General features: G+C 43.2%; 1 protein-coding gene across 3 annotated transcripts in view; it reads left to right on the top strand.

Annotated features, from left to right (window-relative positions):
* The window catches only part of SRGAP2 (SLIT-ROBO Rho GTPase activating protein 2), a 123,020-nt gene that overhangs the window by 40,237 nt on the left and 65,318 nt on the right, over positions 1 to 17,465 (top strand). For all 3 annotated transcript variants that reach the window (XM_071450434.1, XM_071450433.1, XM_071450435.1), the window contains exon 4: positions 6,660 to 6,822. In XM_071450434.1, the coding sequence (XP_071306535.1) occupies positions 6,660 to 6,822 (163 nt within the window). The remainder of the gene's footprint in view (positions 1 to 6,659; positions 6,823 to 17,465) is intronic.

Here is a 17,465-nt window from a genome sequence, read left to right as displayed (position 1 = left end):
ACTCACGAGTTCTCCTACTTCAGCAGCAGATTGCCAGAAAAATGCCTTGCTCTTGGAATATGGTATCCCTGCAAGGTCTGAGTCATAAACACACAAATTAATTTGGTCAAGAGTTGGAATGAGTGAAAAATACCACGGTGTCTGAGGCTGCTGGGTGTGTGGGCAGTGTTGGTCAGCAGTGGCACAGGTCAGGCTGGCCATGCACCACTTGTGTGCTGGCTGTGCCACTCAGGAGAGTGCCAGAATGCCACAGGGCTCCTTAGGGAGCAATTCCCTTTGTAACCACCTGTCCCCAGCGCTGCCCTGCCTGAATCACAGGGACTGTCCTGGCTGGAGATGCTGGAGCTGGAATCCCATTGGGAGCCCCCATGGGATCAAAACCAGCCATCAGCTCCCTGCTCCTCAGGATTACAGTCTGGGAGAGGAGCCTGCTCTGTAATTGCCTGGCCCTGACCCTATAAATACCCCATAATAACCTGCTCTCCCCAGAAGTGGTAATTATGGCAGAAGGTACCGTATCATTGCCTGCCTGCTCCCCGTGGCACATCCCCTTTTTAGATCTCCTGACATGGAAATCTGTCAGGCAGCCACCCTGTAATTTGCATTTTCCTGCTCTGCAGCTCTTGTGGGATTGCCCACTTGCTCCCACTGTGTTCCTGCAAGGGAATGCTCCCCAGGGCAGGAGGCTTTGGGCTGAGCCCTGCAGTTGGAATGTGTGGGTTCCTCCATGCTGGGAAGAGCACAGGCTTCAGGGAGAGAGCAGAGGTGCAGGCTGCTGTGGGGCTTCCCAAAGCCCAGGGAGGTTTATTATTTTATTTTATTTTATTTTATTTTATTTTATTTTATTTTATTTTATTTTATTTTATTTTATTTTTATTTTATTTTATTTTATTTTTTTACTTTTTATTTTTACTTTTTGTTTTTTAAATTTTATGTTTTTTATTTTATATTTTATTTTATATTTTATTTTATTTTATTTTATTTTTTGTTTATTTTTATATTTTATTTTATCTTATCTTACTTTATTTTATTTTTTTTATTTTTTACTTTTTTATTTTTACTTTTTATTTTTTAAATTTTATGTCTTTTATTTTATATTTTATTTTATATTTTATTTTAATTTTTGTTTATTTTTATTTTATTTTATTTTATTTTATTTTATTTCATTTTATTTTATTTTTAATATTTTTAATATTATTTTATTTATTTTTTCCCCCTGCTGTAGATTTGATTGCAAGGACAAGAATGGAAAGGAGAGTTATTAGAATGAGTGTAGGCACCAGCACTGCTCTGAATTTCAGAGGCAAACATTGCCCAAGTTTGTGTTGGACACAGAAGCCATTCCCTGCCTCTGGGTGCTCACTGATGTCAGTAATTCCTGGTGGGTTGTGTGTTGTTAATGGGCAATGGGATGTAAGAGCTGGAATGTGCAAAAGGATGCCCAAATCTTGTAACTGTGGCTGCTACAGGAGCTTGTTTGTCCCAGGTTTGGTACCTGGGGTGTAAATCAGAGCATCCATCTCACAGGTGGCTCTTGGGTCTGGGGGTGACTTCCAGCCCCCCAAAAAGGCTCTGTCCCTCTGCACTCAGACCCTGGGACCTCCAACCCCAGCCTTCAGTTCTCTTATTTCATGTCATTTTTGGCCTGGAGGCATTTGCCTATTCAGATCATCAGTCAACAATATGAAAACCGTGGCCAATCTTGAGTGATTGCTTTTGAGGGAGAAAATGGAAAAAAAAAAGAAAAAAAAAAAAGAAAAGACAATGCTACAATGCTATTTTAAGGCCACATTTTAAATCAAGATAATCTTTGGAAGCAGGATCCTGAGTAGCAATTGTCAGCTGGAGAGCTGAATGTCCAGGATATCCCAGCATGAAATTCAGATGCCTTTCTGGCAGCCTTTGCCTTGAAGTAGAAGATGAAGAATAAGTCTGGCAACCCTCAGGCTGAGCACTTGTAAACAACAGATGTTCATAACTGGAATCTTTTGGAAGAGAAGGGCAGGGAGCAGCATGGATGTCCATGCTTGTAATTCTCAAAATTTGCACTTAACATTGAGCTATGTCAGGGAAAATCAAATGTGAGGTTGAATGAGCAGCTTGCAGAGAAATTCAGCTTTAATTTTCCTAGAAGTAAAATGATTTCTGTAAAGCAGGGATGATACAGGTTGTGAGGGAGGAATTAACAAAAACATTTGGGGCACGTGGGCTCACTTACATTATTATTATTATTAATAATAATAAACGTTATTTTTTGCTGAAACAGAGTCCTGCACATTTTATTCTGAGCCTGTCAAGTAACCCCATTTGGAAGCTTTTTGTAAGCATTAAACATTCATTGATTCAGTGACCTGTGTGACTGCAGAGAGCCAGGGATTCATGACCAGCAGAAACGGATGGAAAACCTCAGGGAGGATTTTTGTGCTGTTTTTCATCATCTCAGTGATGCCAGTCTCACACCACACTGCAGAGGACAGAATTCAGAGAGGGTTGCAGGAGTATTTAGAGGAGCAGTGAAATCTCTGCCCTCACACTTGGCCTGGCTCCAGCTCTGGGGGTTTGCAGGCTTGGCTATCCTGGGATGCACCAGCCTGTAGGAGACATCCAGGGAAAATCTGAGGATTTTGGGGAGATCAGGAGGTGGGACAGGAGACTTCAGGTGTTGTTTTAAACACCTCACTCGCAGCAAGGATGGTCAGGGAGTTTTCTGTTGCCATGGGCAGTGGGACATCCCTTGGACCCTTCATCAGGACAGGAGAGGAGTGAGGGGTTCAAATGAGAGGGGAATTTAGGTGGGATATTGGGAAGGAATTCCTCCCTGTGAGGGTGGGCAGGCCCTGGCACAGCTGTGGCTGCCCCTGGATCCTGGCAGTGCCCAAGGCCAGGCTGGACAGGACCTTTCTCTTCAGTAATATTTTCATTCTCATCTAATTCATATCTAATTCATTCCTTCACCTTGTGCTCCTTATGGAAACACAGGGTTCCTATTCCTGGTTTGTGGGTGTGGCTCTAGGTTATGTTTTTTATTTATTATTTATTTTGTTATTGGTTATTTTTTTATTTGAATCTGTTTTGTAAGATGACTTCTCTCCTATTTCCTTGCAATGCCCAACTCAGTGTCTCTGGCATCTGCCTGTCTGCCCTGCTTGCCTTGAAGCAGATCAATCTTGGATTGCCTGCAAGTCCCTTGTATGAATGAGTAATTTAATTAAGATACTTGAGACTCAATCTTCCCTTATGATCTTTTTGAGACCCAGCTGAAACCTTTGAAGTGGAAGTTGCACAGGACCTGATGGAGATAACACCCGAGAAACCACAGAGCTTCATCGTTTGTGGTTCCCTAAAAATCTGTGCACAGCTTCCTTTTCCTGCTCCAGCCAGCCCCCATGGCTGTGAGCTGCTGCAATTCAGGCTAACCCAAATAAACTCTCCACACTCACTATCACCACAGCATCTTCATACCAGGAGAAGCAGTGCTTGAAATAAACCTGGGTCTTGGCATCTTCTTCTTCCTCCTCCTCCTCCTCCTCCTCATGGGGGAGGTTTGAATCAAAAAGTTGTTGTCAGTGTGAAGGCACCAGCACTGTGGGAATGTTCATATTCACATCCTAAAAGTTTTGGGGTTGATCTCATCAGTTTTACCTCTCCAGGGTGAACGGGGACTCTGTCACTATGCAGAATGTGTTACACCACCAGCCCCCAGTGATGTTTCCCTTCCCTTTTCCATCTCTCCTCTGGGTGACACAGAGCTGGGAGCAGAGTGCCTTTGCCAGCTCCTTTGAGGGTTGAAATGGTTAATGGGAATCCCAGTTTGCTCCCTGCCATCTGCTGTGGTGAGGATGAAGAGGTTCTGTTGTGAGCAGTTGTAGAATTCCTGCTCCCTGTTGGGAAAACTGCGCCCACGTCCTACCCCAGGGGAGCCTGCAGCTCCAGAGGTGCTTTAAAAGTTAATGTGTGTGAAGTTTTAAAGGATGCTTGGGAGGTTTGAAGCAACTATTTCCTTTTCTGTTCCATTTCTGCCTTGAATATCAGCTTTTTGCTGACAGCAAATAATCAAGGAGAGGTTTTGCCTCCGAAATGCTGGATCTGTACACAAAAGCAAAGCACTGAAGGGGTTATTAAACAGCAGCAACAGCCAGAAATTAAAGGAATTTAAAATGACAATCTGGCTGTGTGTGGCTGGAGCATCCTGAAGGTGACAACCCCAGCTGTGCACTGGGAGCTGTGGGGTTTGGGGTGGCTTTTCCTGCAGGATGTGTGACCACAGGGAGCGTGTCAGCACCCATCTGGCGCCAGGCAGCACCAGTGCTTCCCTCCCAGCCTTTCCACAGGCTCCTGGCATTCCTGCTATTTGTGTTTGGAGCAGCCAGGGCTGCTGTGGCTGGGACAGCTGGGCTGCAACTCCCACTTAACTCCTGCAGCTCCCCTGCTTCCCTTTCCTGATGGGGTCTCTGGTGTCAAGATGACCCCGAGGTGTTAAAAAGTCTCCTTTTCACAGCCCTGAGACCAAAGAGGAAGACAGGATTCCTTGGCTCTCCTTCTCAAAGTTGTTTATTTTTCCTTATCTTTATCTGACCTGCTCAGAGCTGTCTGGCAGGTTGGTTCAAGGCACGCTGACCACCCTCAGGGTGGTGTTAGCTTTTTTATACTAAAAACTACCTGTACTTTATTTACAATAATTTTCCAATACCTATCACCTATGTTAGACAGTTTGTCTCTACTCTAAACCAATCCAGAAGTGTCACCATCCCAGCAGAAGATGGAGGACAAGAAGAAGAAGGAGAAAGACAGGACACACCCAGATTCCTCCATCTTGCCTCCTGAACCCCCATTCTAAAAACCCCAAAATTCTACTTTTCCACCCTGTGGTAAATTCACTATCATTCTATTGAAACTCTTGTGGCTTGTAACTCCTCACACAAAGTTGGGAATTGTTTCCATGGGTTAAAATTGAAGGCACAGGTGTTTGTGACTCTGTGCCAAGGCCTCTGAGCCCCTTGCCAGGGTCTGGAATCACCCAGGGCAGCTAGACATTAATATATAATATTAATATACTTATATATTACAGATCTACACATTATATTTATATTATATATTATATTTGTAATTATATATTTATATATATTTATAATTGTATATTATATATTTATACAATATATTTATATTATATTTTCATATATTTTATATATTTATATTTATTGGTGCAAAGCAATTAGTGTTAATATAATTGGCAAAAGTTTTACAGAAATTTAATAAGGCATGTATACACATCTACTCGTGCACGTAGTTTAGCTTACAAAAATTTTCATGTATCTTTTCTAATCTGTTTCCATGCTGATGGCCTTGTCTTTTTCTTTGTTATGGATACACTTAAAAACCATCAATTTTTATCCCTTCTATTAACTCAGCTTTGCTTGCAAACCAGCTGTCAAGCTCCTCTACACAGAACTCCTGGTGCTAATGGGGCTCTGAGGGGTTTTGAGGCAGGGTTTTGGTCAGCTGGTGGAGAGCCTGGGCATTTTTTGTTGTTATGTTCATTCCCAAACTCTTCATGGTAACTGGGTAATTTTTACTTGTAGCTCTGCCAGCTTTGGAGGGCAGGGATGGAGTCAGTGGGTGAAGCAGTCCAGATCACAAGCTGCAGTCAGTTCTGAGCTTTCCAATTTTATTTTTATTTTTTATTAAATCAAGATCAGCTGTTCTGAAACCCTTTATCTAAAATTATCCGTATTGCACAAATCCAACTGCTGGTGTCACAAGAAGGGTAATGAAACTCTGCCCTGGGTCAGTTTTCCCATTTTCCCAATGTTTCCTGCAGCAGAGATTGCTTTCCTTTCAAGTGCAGAATATTCCCTTTTCAATGGGAATTAAACTGCATTGCTTTTAGGAGGAAAGAAATCTGATAAGAGTCTTGTACAATAATCAGGGCTTTGCACCAGAGGTTTTACTCTTTTCTAGATAAATATTATTGTGAATGAAAGGTGTCCAGAGCTGCAGAGAAGGAAATGCTGTCATTAATTCTCCTCCTGGATCTGCTGCTGGATCCCCCAGTTTTCAGCTGGGGTGAAATGCTGCCCTGAGAGACAAATGATTCCTTCCAATAAATGAAATGCTGACCCAAATAAACCAAAGTTCCTCTCCTCTCCCCTGCTGCACTTTGCACTGCTCATTTGCGGGGTGCTCCAGCTGAAGGAAGGTGGGGAAAGTTCAAAGATGAGAAAATGAAGCAGCTTTTAGGAGCTGTGGGACAGATAGAGAAGCCTTCCCATGATGGGTTTTGCACAGCATTTTGTTCCCTATGCAGATGCTGTTTGGCACACTAGGTGCTTGAAATCTTTTTTATTGTGGTTAAGACCCAAATGTTTGAGACAGGGCTGTGGAACCTCCTGTCAGACACTGGAGCCATCGCCCTCCCTGCCTCAGGCTCTGATTTATGCACAAAATCCTGGATTCAAAGGGGAAAATTAAAGGCTGCACTTGGCACACTGCATCCTGGCATTTGCAGGATGTGTTTGTTCGGGACAAAAAATGCAGGGAAATGGAACTGAGGGTGTCTTTTCTGTATCCTCCTCAGCATCCCACCCTCCCCACAGCCTCATTTACAGATCCACGATTGTGGTGGAATCCTGTCCAGTTGTTGCTGTTGTGTGTCCTTGCAGGAAGGATCAGAACGTGCTGTCACCAGTGAACTGCTGGAACCTGCTGCTCAACCAGGTGAAGAGGGAGAGCAGGGACCACACCACCCTCAGTGACATTTATCTCAACAACATCATCCCACGCTTTGTGCAGGTCAGCGAGGACTCAGGACGCCTCTTCAAGAAGGTAACTGAGTGCTCCAGCACAGAAATTCACTTTGGTTCTTCTGTATATTTATTTATTTGTTTATTTAGTCATTAATTAATTAATTTATTTATAAAAATACCACTCCACCTATTACTTGTGGAGTTATAGATAGATATAAAAATATATATTATACATAATATATATATTATCTTTATATATATAAATAGAAATATATATTAAATATATATCTAAAATACTACTCCAGCTATTACTTGTGGAGATATATAAAAAATATATTATTTATATATATATAAAATATATAAATATATAAATGAATTATATATATTTTATGTATATTACAATATATATTTTATAACATATAATTTATATATTATTTATAAATAAATTATATCTATTTTATATATATTATATCTATTTTATATCTATTTTATATATAATATATATAATATAGAAAATAGATATTTTATGTAAATAATGTATATTTTCTATGTTAATAATATATATTATATATATTTTATAATTGATATATATTTAATATTTACATATTTATATATATTATATAATGTATGTTTTAGATATTTTATAAGTAATATATTTTTATATATTTCTATATTTCATATATTTCTATATTTTGTATCTATATACTCCAGCTATTACTTGCCTGTTTCTTGAGTTTTTAATGGAAAAAGAAACTACATTCCACTTTCACATTCTGTTTCTCTTAGACTTCTTCTTTTTCCTAAGTCATTGCCTGAGCAGAGGAAGAATCTTCTCCTTTTCAAGTTATGTCACACTGAGGCCTTTTTGACCTTTTAAAACTTTCTGGTAATTACATTATGGTTGATTAGATACTTACATGGGATTATTGAATGGCAGTTACTCTCCAATTCCTCTAATCCCTCCAAAGGAGGAGTAATCTCCCTGTTGAATTTCAACAAGGGCTGTGCTGGAGCAAGGTGGCCTGGAAAATGCCTTGGCAAAGCCTCACTTGGAAATTGATATTATCCCAGTTTGGCTGGAAATGGCAGCTTTATCTTCAGCCCTTTATAAAGCAGGGCAAACCCATGGTTATTCTTTATTTTGGGCAGCAGGACAAGGATAAAAACAAATAAATAACCAATTAACAGCAAAATACCATCTCTGGTTTGTTTCTCACAGGCCAAGGGCAAACTCCACATTAATTTGTGCAAACAAAAGGCACTTGTTGTTAAATCCCAACTTCTTCTTTGGCTGTTTGCCAGGAAAACCAGCTTGGCTGAAGGCCAGATCAGGTGTTTGATTACAGCTCCACTTGTGCTGCGTGGTTAAAACCAAAAATTGCATCCTCTGTTATCTGGTAGCAGCTGATAAATAGAGAAATTTGGCTGACATGGACCTGTTTGTGCTTTTTCACTGGAGTTTCTTCCCTTCCTGAGCTGCAAGAAGCAGCTTGAATTGGTACTGCAGGCTAGAAAACAGATGAGGTGTGTGATTAAAATATTGCAAAGCAGTTTTGCTGTGGATTTAAAGAATTTTACCCACTTATAACCCCCCTCAGTGACACATTTGTAAAATATCCCAAAGCAGCACAGAGGATGGCAGAGTATCTCTGAACTTTTAGCAAAAAAAAGGGACTTTTTTCACCTTTTTTACCTTTTTCTGGGTTAAAAACAGGGACAAGCTGCTGGCAAAGCCAGGCTGCTTTGCTGTGGGTGTTAATGGGGAATCTACCAACTTGAATTTGGGAACTGTTTAAGTTAATGAATTAACTAAATCATTAATGATGATTAACTGAATCATTAACAGAGTTAATGATTCAGGTTGCAAATAATGCCATGAAATGTGGAGAGGAGGGTGACACAGAAATCCTCATCTGCTGAGGGAAAAGCAGATCCTGAGGCAGAAAATCCTTTCCTTGGATTTCTTTTTTTCCTTGGTTTTTCTCAGATCAGTGTTTTGTGTCATGCTGGGATGGAGCAGGTGAGGTGGGGAGGACAGGCAGGGAAAAAGGAGGTGCTTGAGGTCCCTTTTGGCACTGAGCTCTTGAGCTGCTGCATCTCTGAGGGTGTGGAGAGCTTTTCAAAGGACAGAGTGGAGCTGTGATCAGGGCTGGGTGGGTGAGATAAGGGCTGGGAGGAAAGGAAAGGAAAGGGAAAGGAAAGGAAAGGAAAGGAAAGGAAAGGAAAGGAAAGGAAAGGAAAGGAAAGGAAAGGAAAGGAAAGGAAAGGAAAGGAAAGGAAAGGAAAGGAAAGGAAAGGGAAGGAAAAAGGGAAGGGAAAAGAAAAGGGAATGAAAAAGGTGATTTTAGTCAGGTGGGGCTGGGCTCTTTCTCCAGGAACTGACAGAATGAGGAGATGGAGGTCCTGTCACAGACCCCACCCCAGGGCTGGATGGAGGGATGGGTGGAATCCATGGATGGATGGATGATTGATGGATGGATGGATGGAGGGATGGATGGATGGAATCCATGGATGGATGGATGATGGATGGAGGATGGATGGATGGATGGATGGATGGAATCCATGGATGGATGGATGATGGATGGAGGATGGATGGATGGATGGATGATGGATGGATGGATGGATGATGGATGGATGATGGATGGATGGATGGATGGATGGATGATGGATGGATGGATGGATGGATGATGGATGATGGATGGATGGATGGATGGATGATGGATGGATGGATGGAGGGATGGATGGACGATGGAGGGATGGATGATGGAAGGATGGATGGATGATGGATGGATGGATGGATGGATGGATGGAGGAATGGATGGATGATGGATGGATGATGGAGGGATGGATGATGGATGGATGGATGGATGGATGGATGGATGGATGGATGGATGATGGATGGATGGATGGAATCCATGGATGGATGATGGATGGATGGAGGGATGGATGGATGGAATCCATGGATGGATGGAATCCATGGATGATGGATGGAATCCATGGATGGATGGATGGATGGATGGATGGATGGATGGATGGAATCCATGGATGGATGATGGATGGATGGATGATGGATGGATGGAGGGATGGATGGAGGGATGGATGGATGGATGGATGGATGGAGGAATGGATGGATGATGGATGGATGATGGAGGGATGGATGATGGATGGATGGATGGATGGATGGATGGATGGATGGATGGATGATAGATGGATGGATGGATGGATGGAATCCATGGATGGATGGATGGATGGATGGAGGGATGGATGGATGGAATCCATGGATGGATGGAATCCATGGATGATGGATGGATGGATGGATGGATGGATGGATGGATGGAATCCATGGATGGATGGATGGATGGATAAGGGGATGAAGGCAGGGATGAAGGGATTCATGGTGGATGGGTGGGAGCTGCCAGCCACTTCAGAGCTCTCAATGCTGATCAGAGCAGTTCTGTGCTTTTGCCAGAGCCAGCCCTGCGTGCTGCTGGGTGAACATTGTGTGTCTGCCCCTTGTCCCTCACTCTGAGCTTTGTTACTTCCCTGGGTCCCTTTTCCTCTATCAGAGCCTTGCCATGTCTGAGCCGTGTGGGCGCTCTCAGCTGAGCTGCAGGAATTCTTGGAGCACTGTGCTTTTCCATGCCCTTGGTTTGGTTTCTCCTGAGGAAACACTTTTAGGTGTGGGTGTGAGATGCTCCTGCTCAGGGTCTGACAGTCCTGAAGATGAATCCTGGTGCTGTCAGTGGCAATCTGGGATTTCTCTGCCCCCAGGGGTGGTGTCAGTGCAGTTCTGGGGAAGATAAATGGTGAAATAACCACATTTCCAGCAAATAAAACTCTGGAGGTGGGGGGATTGTCCCAGTGACAAATAGTTCCACCTTGGGGAGGAGGTGATGTTTTCTTGTTTGGGCACAGTTAATGATTTAGGGCTGGCTCTGCTCCAGGGCTGCAGTTCCCAGCCCTGGTGCCACCAGTGTTGCTATTCTGGTCACCTCTCCCTCTCCTGGAAAATCATCCTGCTTTGATGTCTGCTCCTTTTCATTCCTTCATCTCCCTTTGATTTCTCCTGCTTGTCCTCCTTCAGCACAGCCCCATTATTTATTTCTTTCTGCATTCCTATATCTATATATATATTTTTATTTCTATATTGCATTTCTATATCTATATATATATATTTCTATATCTATATATTTTTTTATTTTAATATATGGGTTTTTATGGTATATATGGGTTTTATATTTATATATGGGTTTTACATCTGTTTTTCCCCCCCAAAATATTCTTCTATTTGAGCTGATTCCTGCTTTGATTTCCTTTTCCCTCCATCCCCCTGTCACCCTCTCTGTTTTTATATTTATATATGTATTTTTTTCCCACACAAAATATTCTTCTATTTGTGCTGATTCCTGCTTTGATTTCCTTTTTTCCCTCTATCCCCCTGTCACCCTCTCTATTTAATGTGACCCTTCATTTCTCTGCATGGTTATCAGGTTTTCTTCCTGTTCCTTGCATGGTTATCAGGTTTTCTTGCCTCCAGATGTATCTTTTGAGTGGGATCCCTTGGGATTATTTATACATGTACAGACCTTTGAGCAGCAGTCTCTTTAATTTGGTCTCTTTAATCACTCTTTCTCTGTTGTCTCTTTGAAATTTTCCTAGAAGCAGCCTGATAATCTTGTTCAAATTGAAGGAAAAAAGAAAAAAAAAAAAAGAAAATTACCTTTTTTTAAAAGAACAGACTGTGGAAGCCTCACTTTGAGCAGTGTCTGAACGAACAGATTCTTTTCAGTTTGACAGATTTTTACCTATGGATACTGGGAAGTAACTGGCAAATGGTAATGGGTAGAAAAGCAGATTTATTCTGTGGCAGAGGGGCCTCAGGACAGGCCAGGTAGCAGCTCAGCATCTGCCTGCCCTGCTGGGTTTAAAACCCATTTTCTGCTCTGATTTTAGCTGGGAAATTCCCTGGGCTGCTGGAGCAGGGACCTTTCCCTGCCCTTTCCACTTAATTGAGGATATTTATGGGGACAAAACCCTGTTTGGAATCAAGAAAACCAATCTGAGGGTTTGAAATTCTCCTCCTATTTAGAACCTTTGATGGTGGGAAACCCCCCCAGTTTTATCTCCTGGTACACTGCAGGGTGTTTGATGTGAAATAAAAAATCCACAATGAGTTGGTCAAAAGCCTTGCAGTAATCAAGGAAAAGGAATTATTAATTCTCTGAAGGGGTCTGTCATGACCTACTTTACAGCTGCACTGTGCCTCTTGCTGCTGTGGTAGCAGAAAATGACAAATCTTGAAGCACCCCACACATGGAAAAGCCACCACAGGACACGAGTTAATGGTTACAAAGCTGGACACATTTGTACAAATATTTTTCCACCACGGTGTAAATTTGTAAATGTGCAAATGCCACGGGTAAAACCCTCACTGAGGGGCAGAGTTGGTGCCTCTGTGCTATGTCCCTGCTCCCCTCCTGGCATCCTTACCCTCACTCAAGCAACATGGGAATATTTAATGTGTGTTCTCCACCTAGGCACATTTAATTCTTACTTTTGAAAAGATGCAGACACCTGGTACTGTTCCAGAGCAGTTCCAGAATCAGCAGATTTGGGCTCCAGCTCCAGCTGTCACCCTCTGACATAATTTGAGGCAGCAAATTAGATAAAAATGTCTTATCTTGGTGTGTTACACATTCACCCTCCCGTGGCTTGAGCTGTCATTGGGTTTATGGGGAAAGCACCTCAGGAAATGTTGATTTTGAAGCCATCCCATCTTTCTGTCAGGCTTGGGAGGACCTTGCTGGGGCTGGAGAATGTTGACAGCATTCCTGAGCTCTCCTCTTTATTATCCCCCCAAATATTTGGAAGCTGAAGTCGTTAATGTTGGGTGGAATGCGGAACAGCCCCGCAGTAGATCCCAAAAACATCTTGATTAAATTAGAGGGGAGGTGGAGGGGAGGAGGGCTGGAACAAAGAGGCTGTTGAGGAGCTGGCAGGGCCCCCCCCCGTGCTGGGAATTTATGTTTGAGCCAGGGGTGGCAGAACCTCCAGCCCTGCACATGGTGCAGATACACCCTGGAGTAACAAAGGAGTAGTGTGTGTGTGTGTGTGCTCACAGCAGCCTCCTGAGCTGGGGAAAACCTGCATCCCCTGCCTGGCCACATCCTGCTGGGCTTCCCTGGGGGCTGATGGTGCTTCCCTGGTGTGCAGGGGAAGGGAAAAGGTGTTCAACACCTCCAGGGTTTGAGGGAAAAGGGAAGGGAAGGGAAGGGAAGGGAAGGGAAGGGAAGGGAAGGGAAGGGAAGGGAAGGGAAGGGAAGGGAAGGGAAGGGAAGGGAAGGGAAGGGAAGGGAAGGGAAGGGAAGGGAAGGGAAGGTGTGCTCATCACCTCCATGGTTTGCAGGGAAGAGAAGGGGTGCTCATCACCCCCCTGGTTTGTAGGGAAGGGAAGGTCTCCTCCTCGTCGTCCTCCTCATCCAGAGCAGGCAATGACGCTGAGATGGGTTTGGAACAGCCCAAAACCCTGTGAGGAAGCCCTGAGGGAGCTGGGGGTGCTCAGCCTGGAGCAAAGGAGACTCAGGGCTGCCCCCATCACTCTGCAGCTCCTGAAAGGTGCCTGTGCTCAGCTGGGGCTGGGCTCTGTCTGCAGGCACTGACACAACCAGAGCACACAGCCCCGAGCTGCACCAAGGGAAATACAGGCTGGACAGCAGGGAAAAGTTTTCTCCTGAAAGGGTGATAAAGTGTGGGAAATGAATTTGTAGAGAATTAGGCATTTACAGCGTGGTGTGGCAAAAGCTGATAGGCCAAGAAAGGCTTCTAATGTGTTGTAATTAGGAAATAGTTAACTTTTGATTGTGATGGTGTGAATTATAACATCTGTATTGTCTCACCCTTCACATGAGACTGAAAAGGGAATAAAAGTTTTTAAGATGCCTCTGAGTTGCCCCATCTCTGGGTCAGAAAAGAGCATAATCTGACAATAAAGTTCTGGAATGTTCTGCCTGGGGAGGTGGTGGAGTCCCCATCCCTGGGGGTGTTTAACAAAGCCTGGATGTGGCTCTGGGTGCCAGGGCTCAGTTGAGGTGTTGGGGCTGGGTTGGATTTAATGATCCTGAAGGTGATTCCAGCCTGCTGGTTCTGTGGAAGGTCTCTCTGTGACCTCTCCCTGCCCCGCTCAGGTGTGCAGGGAGCTCCTGTGCCTGTCCCAGGGATGCTCTTCCAGCCAGATCATCTCCCAGATCTACAGGAGAAGGGTTTAACCTGCTCAGATAAGAAGGACAGACAGTTTATGGGCACACCCCCACCCCACACACACACCCAGCTCATTAGTGGAACCAATTAATTGAGATTTTGTTGCACAAGCCCTTCCTTAGGTTAAGGGAGATAGACTTGGTTGCAGGTAAAACCAGGAGTGGATCACAGCAAAGCTGATCAGAATATCTTTTATTTATTGCCTTGTTTACAAAATGAATTGTTCTTCCTTTGCAAAACACACAGAATAATAGAGAAAATACAGAACAATACAGAATTGGCTGCTGCAATAGTAATTGACACTGAGACATTGACAACTGCCAGGGCTTTGTTGTCTTTCCTTGGCATGGATTTTATTCATAATTCTGTGCTATTTTCTGGCATGATGCTGGAATCTCTCGTGCCTGGATGGCAGTGGGATCAGCAGCCTTTAATCTGCACTTGGAATTCTTTGGGAATTCAGGGAAATTCCCTCTGTGCATCACCTCCACCTCCCTCCACTGCACTCAAGCAACAACTTTTTCCTGACATCCAATCCATTTTCCTCTGACTTTCCCAAGCAAACCCTTCTGCTTCCTCCAATGTATTTTCATTTATCAGGGTCAGCCAGCTCAGCTTTTTTTTCACCTAGACATTTTTTTTTGGTGGAATCAGTGCAGGGAACAATTTTACATTAACAGTGCTCATTGCACAGCTCTTGTTCTGATGTCCCCTGTGATCTGTTTTACCTTCATCCTAATGGAAAGGATTTTTCCAGCCCAGCAATCCAGCAGCTCCTTTCTTAAGAGCTCATTTGGAAGCACAGAGAGTTTTGTGTTTTGACAATTTGGCATCATCTTTACCCCTTCAACCCCAACCTGCATTAAAACATTCATTTTAATCTGTCCTATAATTGATGCTTCAGCAATTTGTGCAGCAAATGAGCAATTTTTCAGTGCAAGAAATGAGCAAAATGGGCTGGAAAGAGCAGGGGTGAGAGGCAGATGATGGGGCCAGGCCAGGCAGTTGCAGCAGCACTGGGGGTGTGTGTGGAAAGTCTTTGTGTGTGAAAAGATCAGTGCTCAGGGCACTGCAGGCAGTCCCTCCCATTAATCACCTCCATGGGGAGCAAAAGGCACTCTTGGTTTGGAAAGGCAGGTGTGTGCTAAGGAGGGCAGGAGCCTCCCCTGAAATGGAAAATGTGAACCCCCTCCCTCCAAATTGTTATCAATTGGAAATTAAGGAGCTCTCAGGCAAAAATATGGGAGCAAAATAACAGTTCTTTATTGGGGAAGAAAATAAAAGGATAAAATAAAGAATGCAGTGAACCAAACCAACACTGCCAGAGTCAGAACCCAGCCTGACACCCTGTGGGTCAGGGTGCTGGCAGCAGAACCATTGGAATTGTGGCTCAGCCCTCCTGCAGTGCCAGGGCTGGTTCTGCTGGAGCAGGGATCCTGGAGAAAGGTGCAGTCTCTGCCTCTGAAGATCCAGGGGCAGAGGCAGCTGCTGTTCCTCTGGGCAATCCAGTGCAGAAGCTGTGCTGGTGTTCCAGAATCTCCAGATTATATCCAGGTAGGAATGCTTGGCTGGTGTTCCAGAATCTCCAGATTATATCCAGGCAGGAATGCTTGGCTGGTGTTCCAGAATCTCCAGATTATATCCAGGCAGGAATGCTTGGCTGGTGTTCCAGAATCTCCAGATTATATCCAGGCAGGAATGCTTGGCTGGTGTTCCAGAATCTCCAGATTATATCTGGGTAGGAATGCTTGGCTCCTCCCCCTGGGCTCACATCTCCCAATGGGATGCTGTAGTTCTTATCAGCCATGCAGGGACATTCCATGGCCTCTTATCAGCAGATTATTATAATATCAGCAGATTATTATTATTATAATATCAGCAGATAATTATTATTATTATATACAATATTATTATCCCTCCGGAGGGAGGAGTCGTGGAAGAGACGAGGAAAATGCCCACTGAACAGGAGACAGCTGCCATACAGATAAATAATATATCTGTAATAAAATACAATTCCCTTGGCAGTCCAGGACAGGCAGCCAGAACACCCCAGATCTCAGCTCCTGCTGCTTCCAGAGGTGAAATCCCGTGGGTTTGAGTTCCTCAAACTCTCCTGGAGGTTAGGAATCACCAGCTCTGTGCTTTTCTCTAAATTAGAGCAGTGTCTGAACAAACTGATTCTTTTCAGTTTGATCTAAAAATCTTTTAGATTTTTATGTATGGGTATTGTGAAGTGACTGGCAAATGTTAATGTTAATAAAAATGTTAATAAAAATGTTAATAAAAGCAGATTTATTCTGTGGCAGAGGGGCCTCAGGACAGGCCAGGTAGCAGCTCAGCATCTGCCTGCCCTGCTGGGTTTAAAACCCATTTTCTGCCCTGATTTTAGCTGGGAGATTCCCTGGGCTGCTGGAGCAGGCACCTTTCCCTGCCCTTTCCACTTAATTGAGGATATTTATGGGGACAAAACCCTGTTTGGAATCAAGAAAGTCTCTCTAAATTAGGAAAAGCTTTCCTTTTGTCAGTGTTTGTGTCTGATGGGCAGCAGGCTGAGGAATATGGGATTGGAACATGTGGAAAATCCACATGGTTGGGCACTGGATACCTGGGAATCCCATTGTGCTGCCAGCAGAGCAATTCCAGGCTGGTCTGAACCACGACACCCCAAAATAATAATAAAAAAAAAAAAGATCTCTAATAAAGCATTTTTTTAATCTCAGAAACTCCAAGCACTGCTGAACTGGACAGTGTGGAGCAAAGAATAATTCAAATTTAAATCACATAATCTTTCTCTTCTGGCTTTTCAATTTATCAGTGTGTTGTTGGGTTTTTTCCTCATGGCTTAGCACTATCTTGACTTCCTGGGCAGAAATGTTGGTTTAAGCCTGGGTTTGGCTGCACTGCCTCTTTATCTCTTTCTTTTCCTGAATGTTGTAGGCAGAAATAATCTTGAATTTATCAAATTTGCTTGCCCCAGTAGATATTAAACACTTGTAACATGAGACTTGGAGCACACAAATGCTGCCTTAGTGGGCAGGGAATGAATAAAATCTATAAACTGAATTAAGTTATTCCTGTTATGTTGTGGTTTCCATATCCTGCTTTCCTTCTGCTTCCACACCAAGCTGTCCTACATCCACAGTCTTCCTTGATCTCGTGAAAATGGGAAAATTCTGTATTTTCAGGCTTAAAAATTGAAAATTTCACATTCTCATTGAAATTTCACATTCTCATTGAAATTTCCATCTGTGTTCCATTGAGCTTTCTTTTTTTTTCTTTTTTCCCCTTTTTTTCTTCCTTTTCTTGTTTTTTCTTTTTTCCCTTTTAATTTTTTTACTTTTTTTTTCATTTCCCCCCCTTTTTTTCCCCTTTTCCCCCCTTTTTTCCCTTTTCTTCCTTTTTTCCTTTTTTTCTTTCCCTTTTTCCTCTTTTTTTCCCCTTTTTCCTTTTTTTCCCTTTCATTTT

Source organism: Agelaius tricolor, unplaced genomic scaffold (assembly GCF_023055355.1).
Source record: "Agelaius tricolor isolate 1412-34295 unplaced genomic scaffold, bAgeTri1.0.p SCAF_30, whole genome shotgun sequence".
NCBI lineage: Eukaryota > Metazoa > Chordata > Aves > Passeriformes > Icteridae > Agelaius > Agelaius tricolor.
Note: the sequence above shows the minus strand (reverse complement) of the source record. Positions and strands in the feature narration are given on the sequence as shown.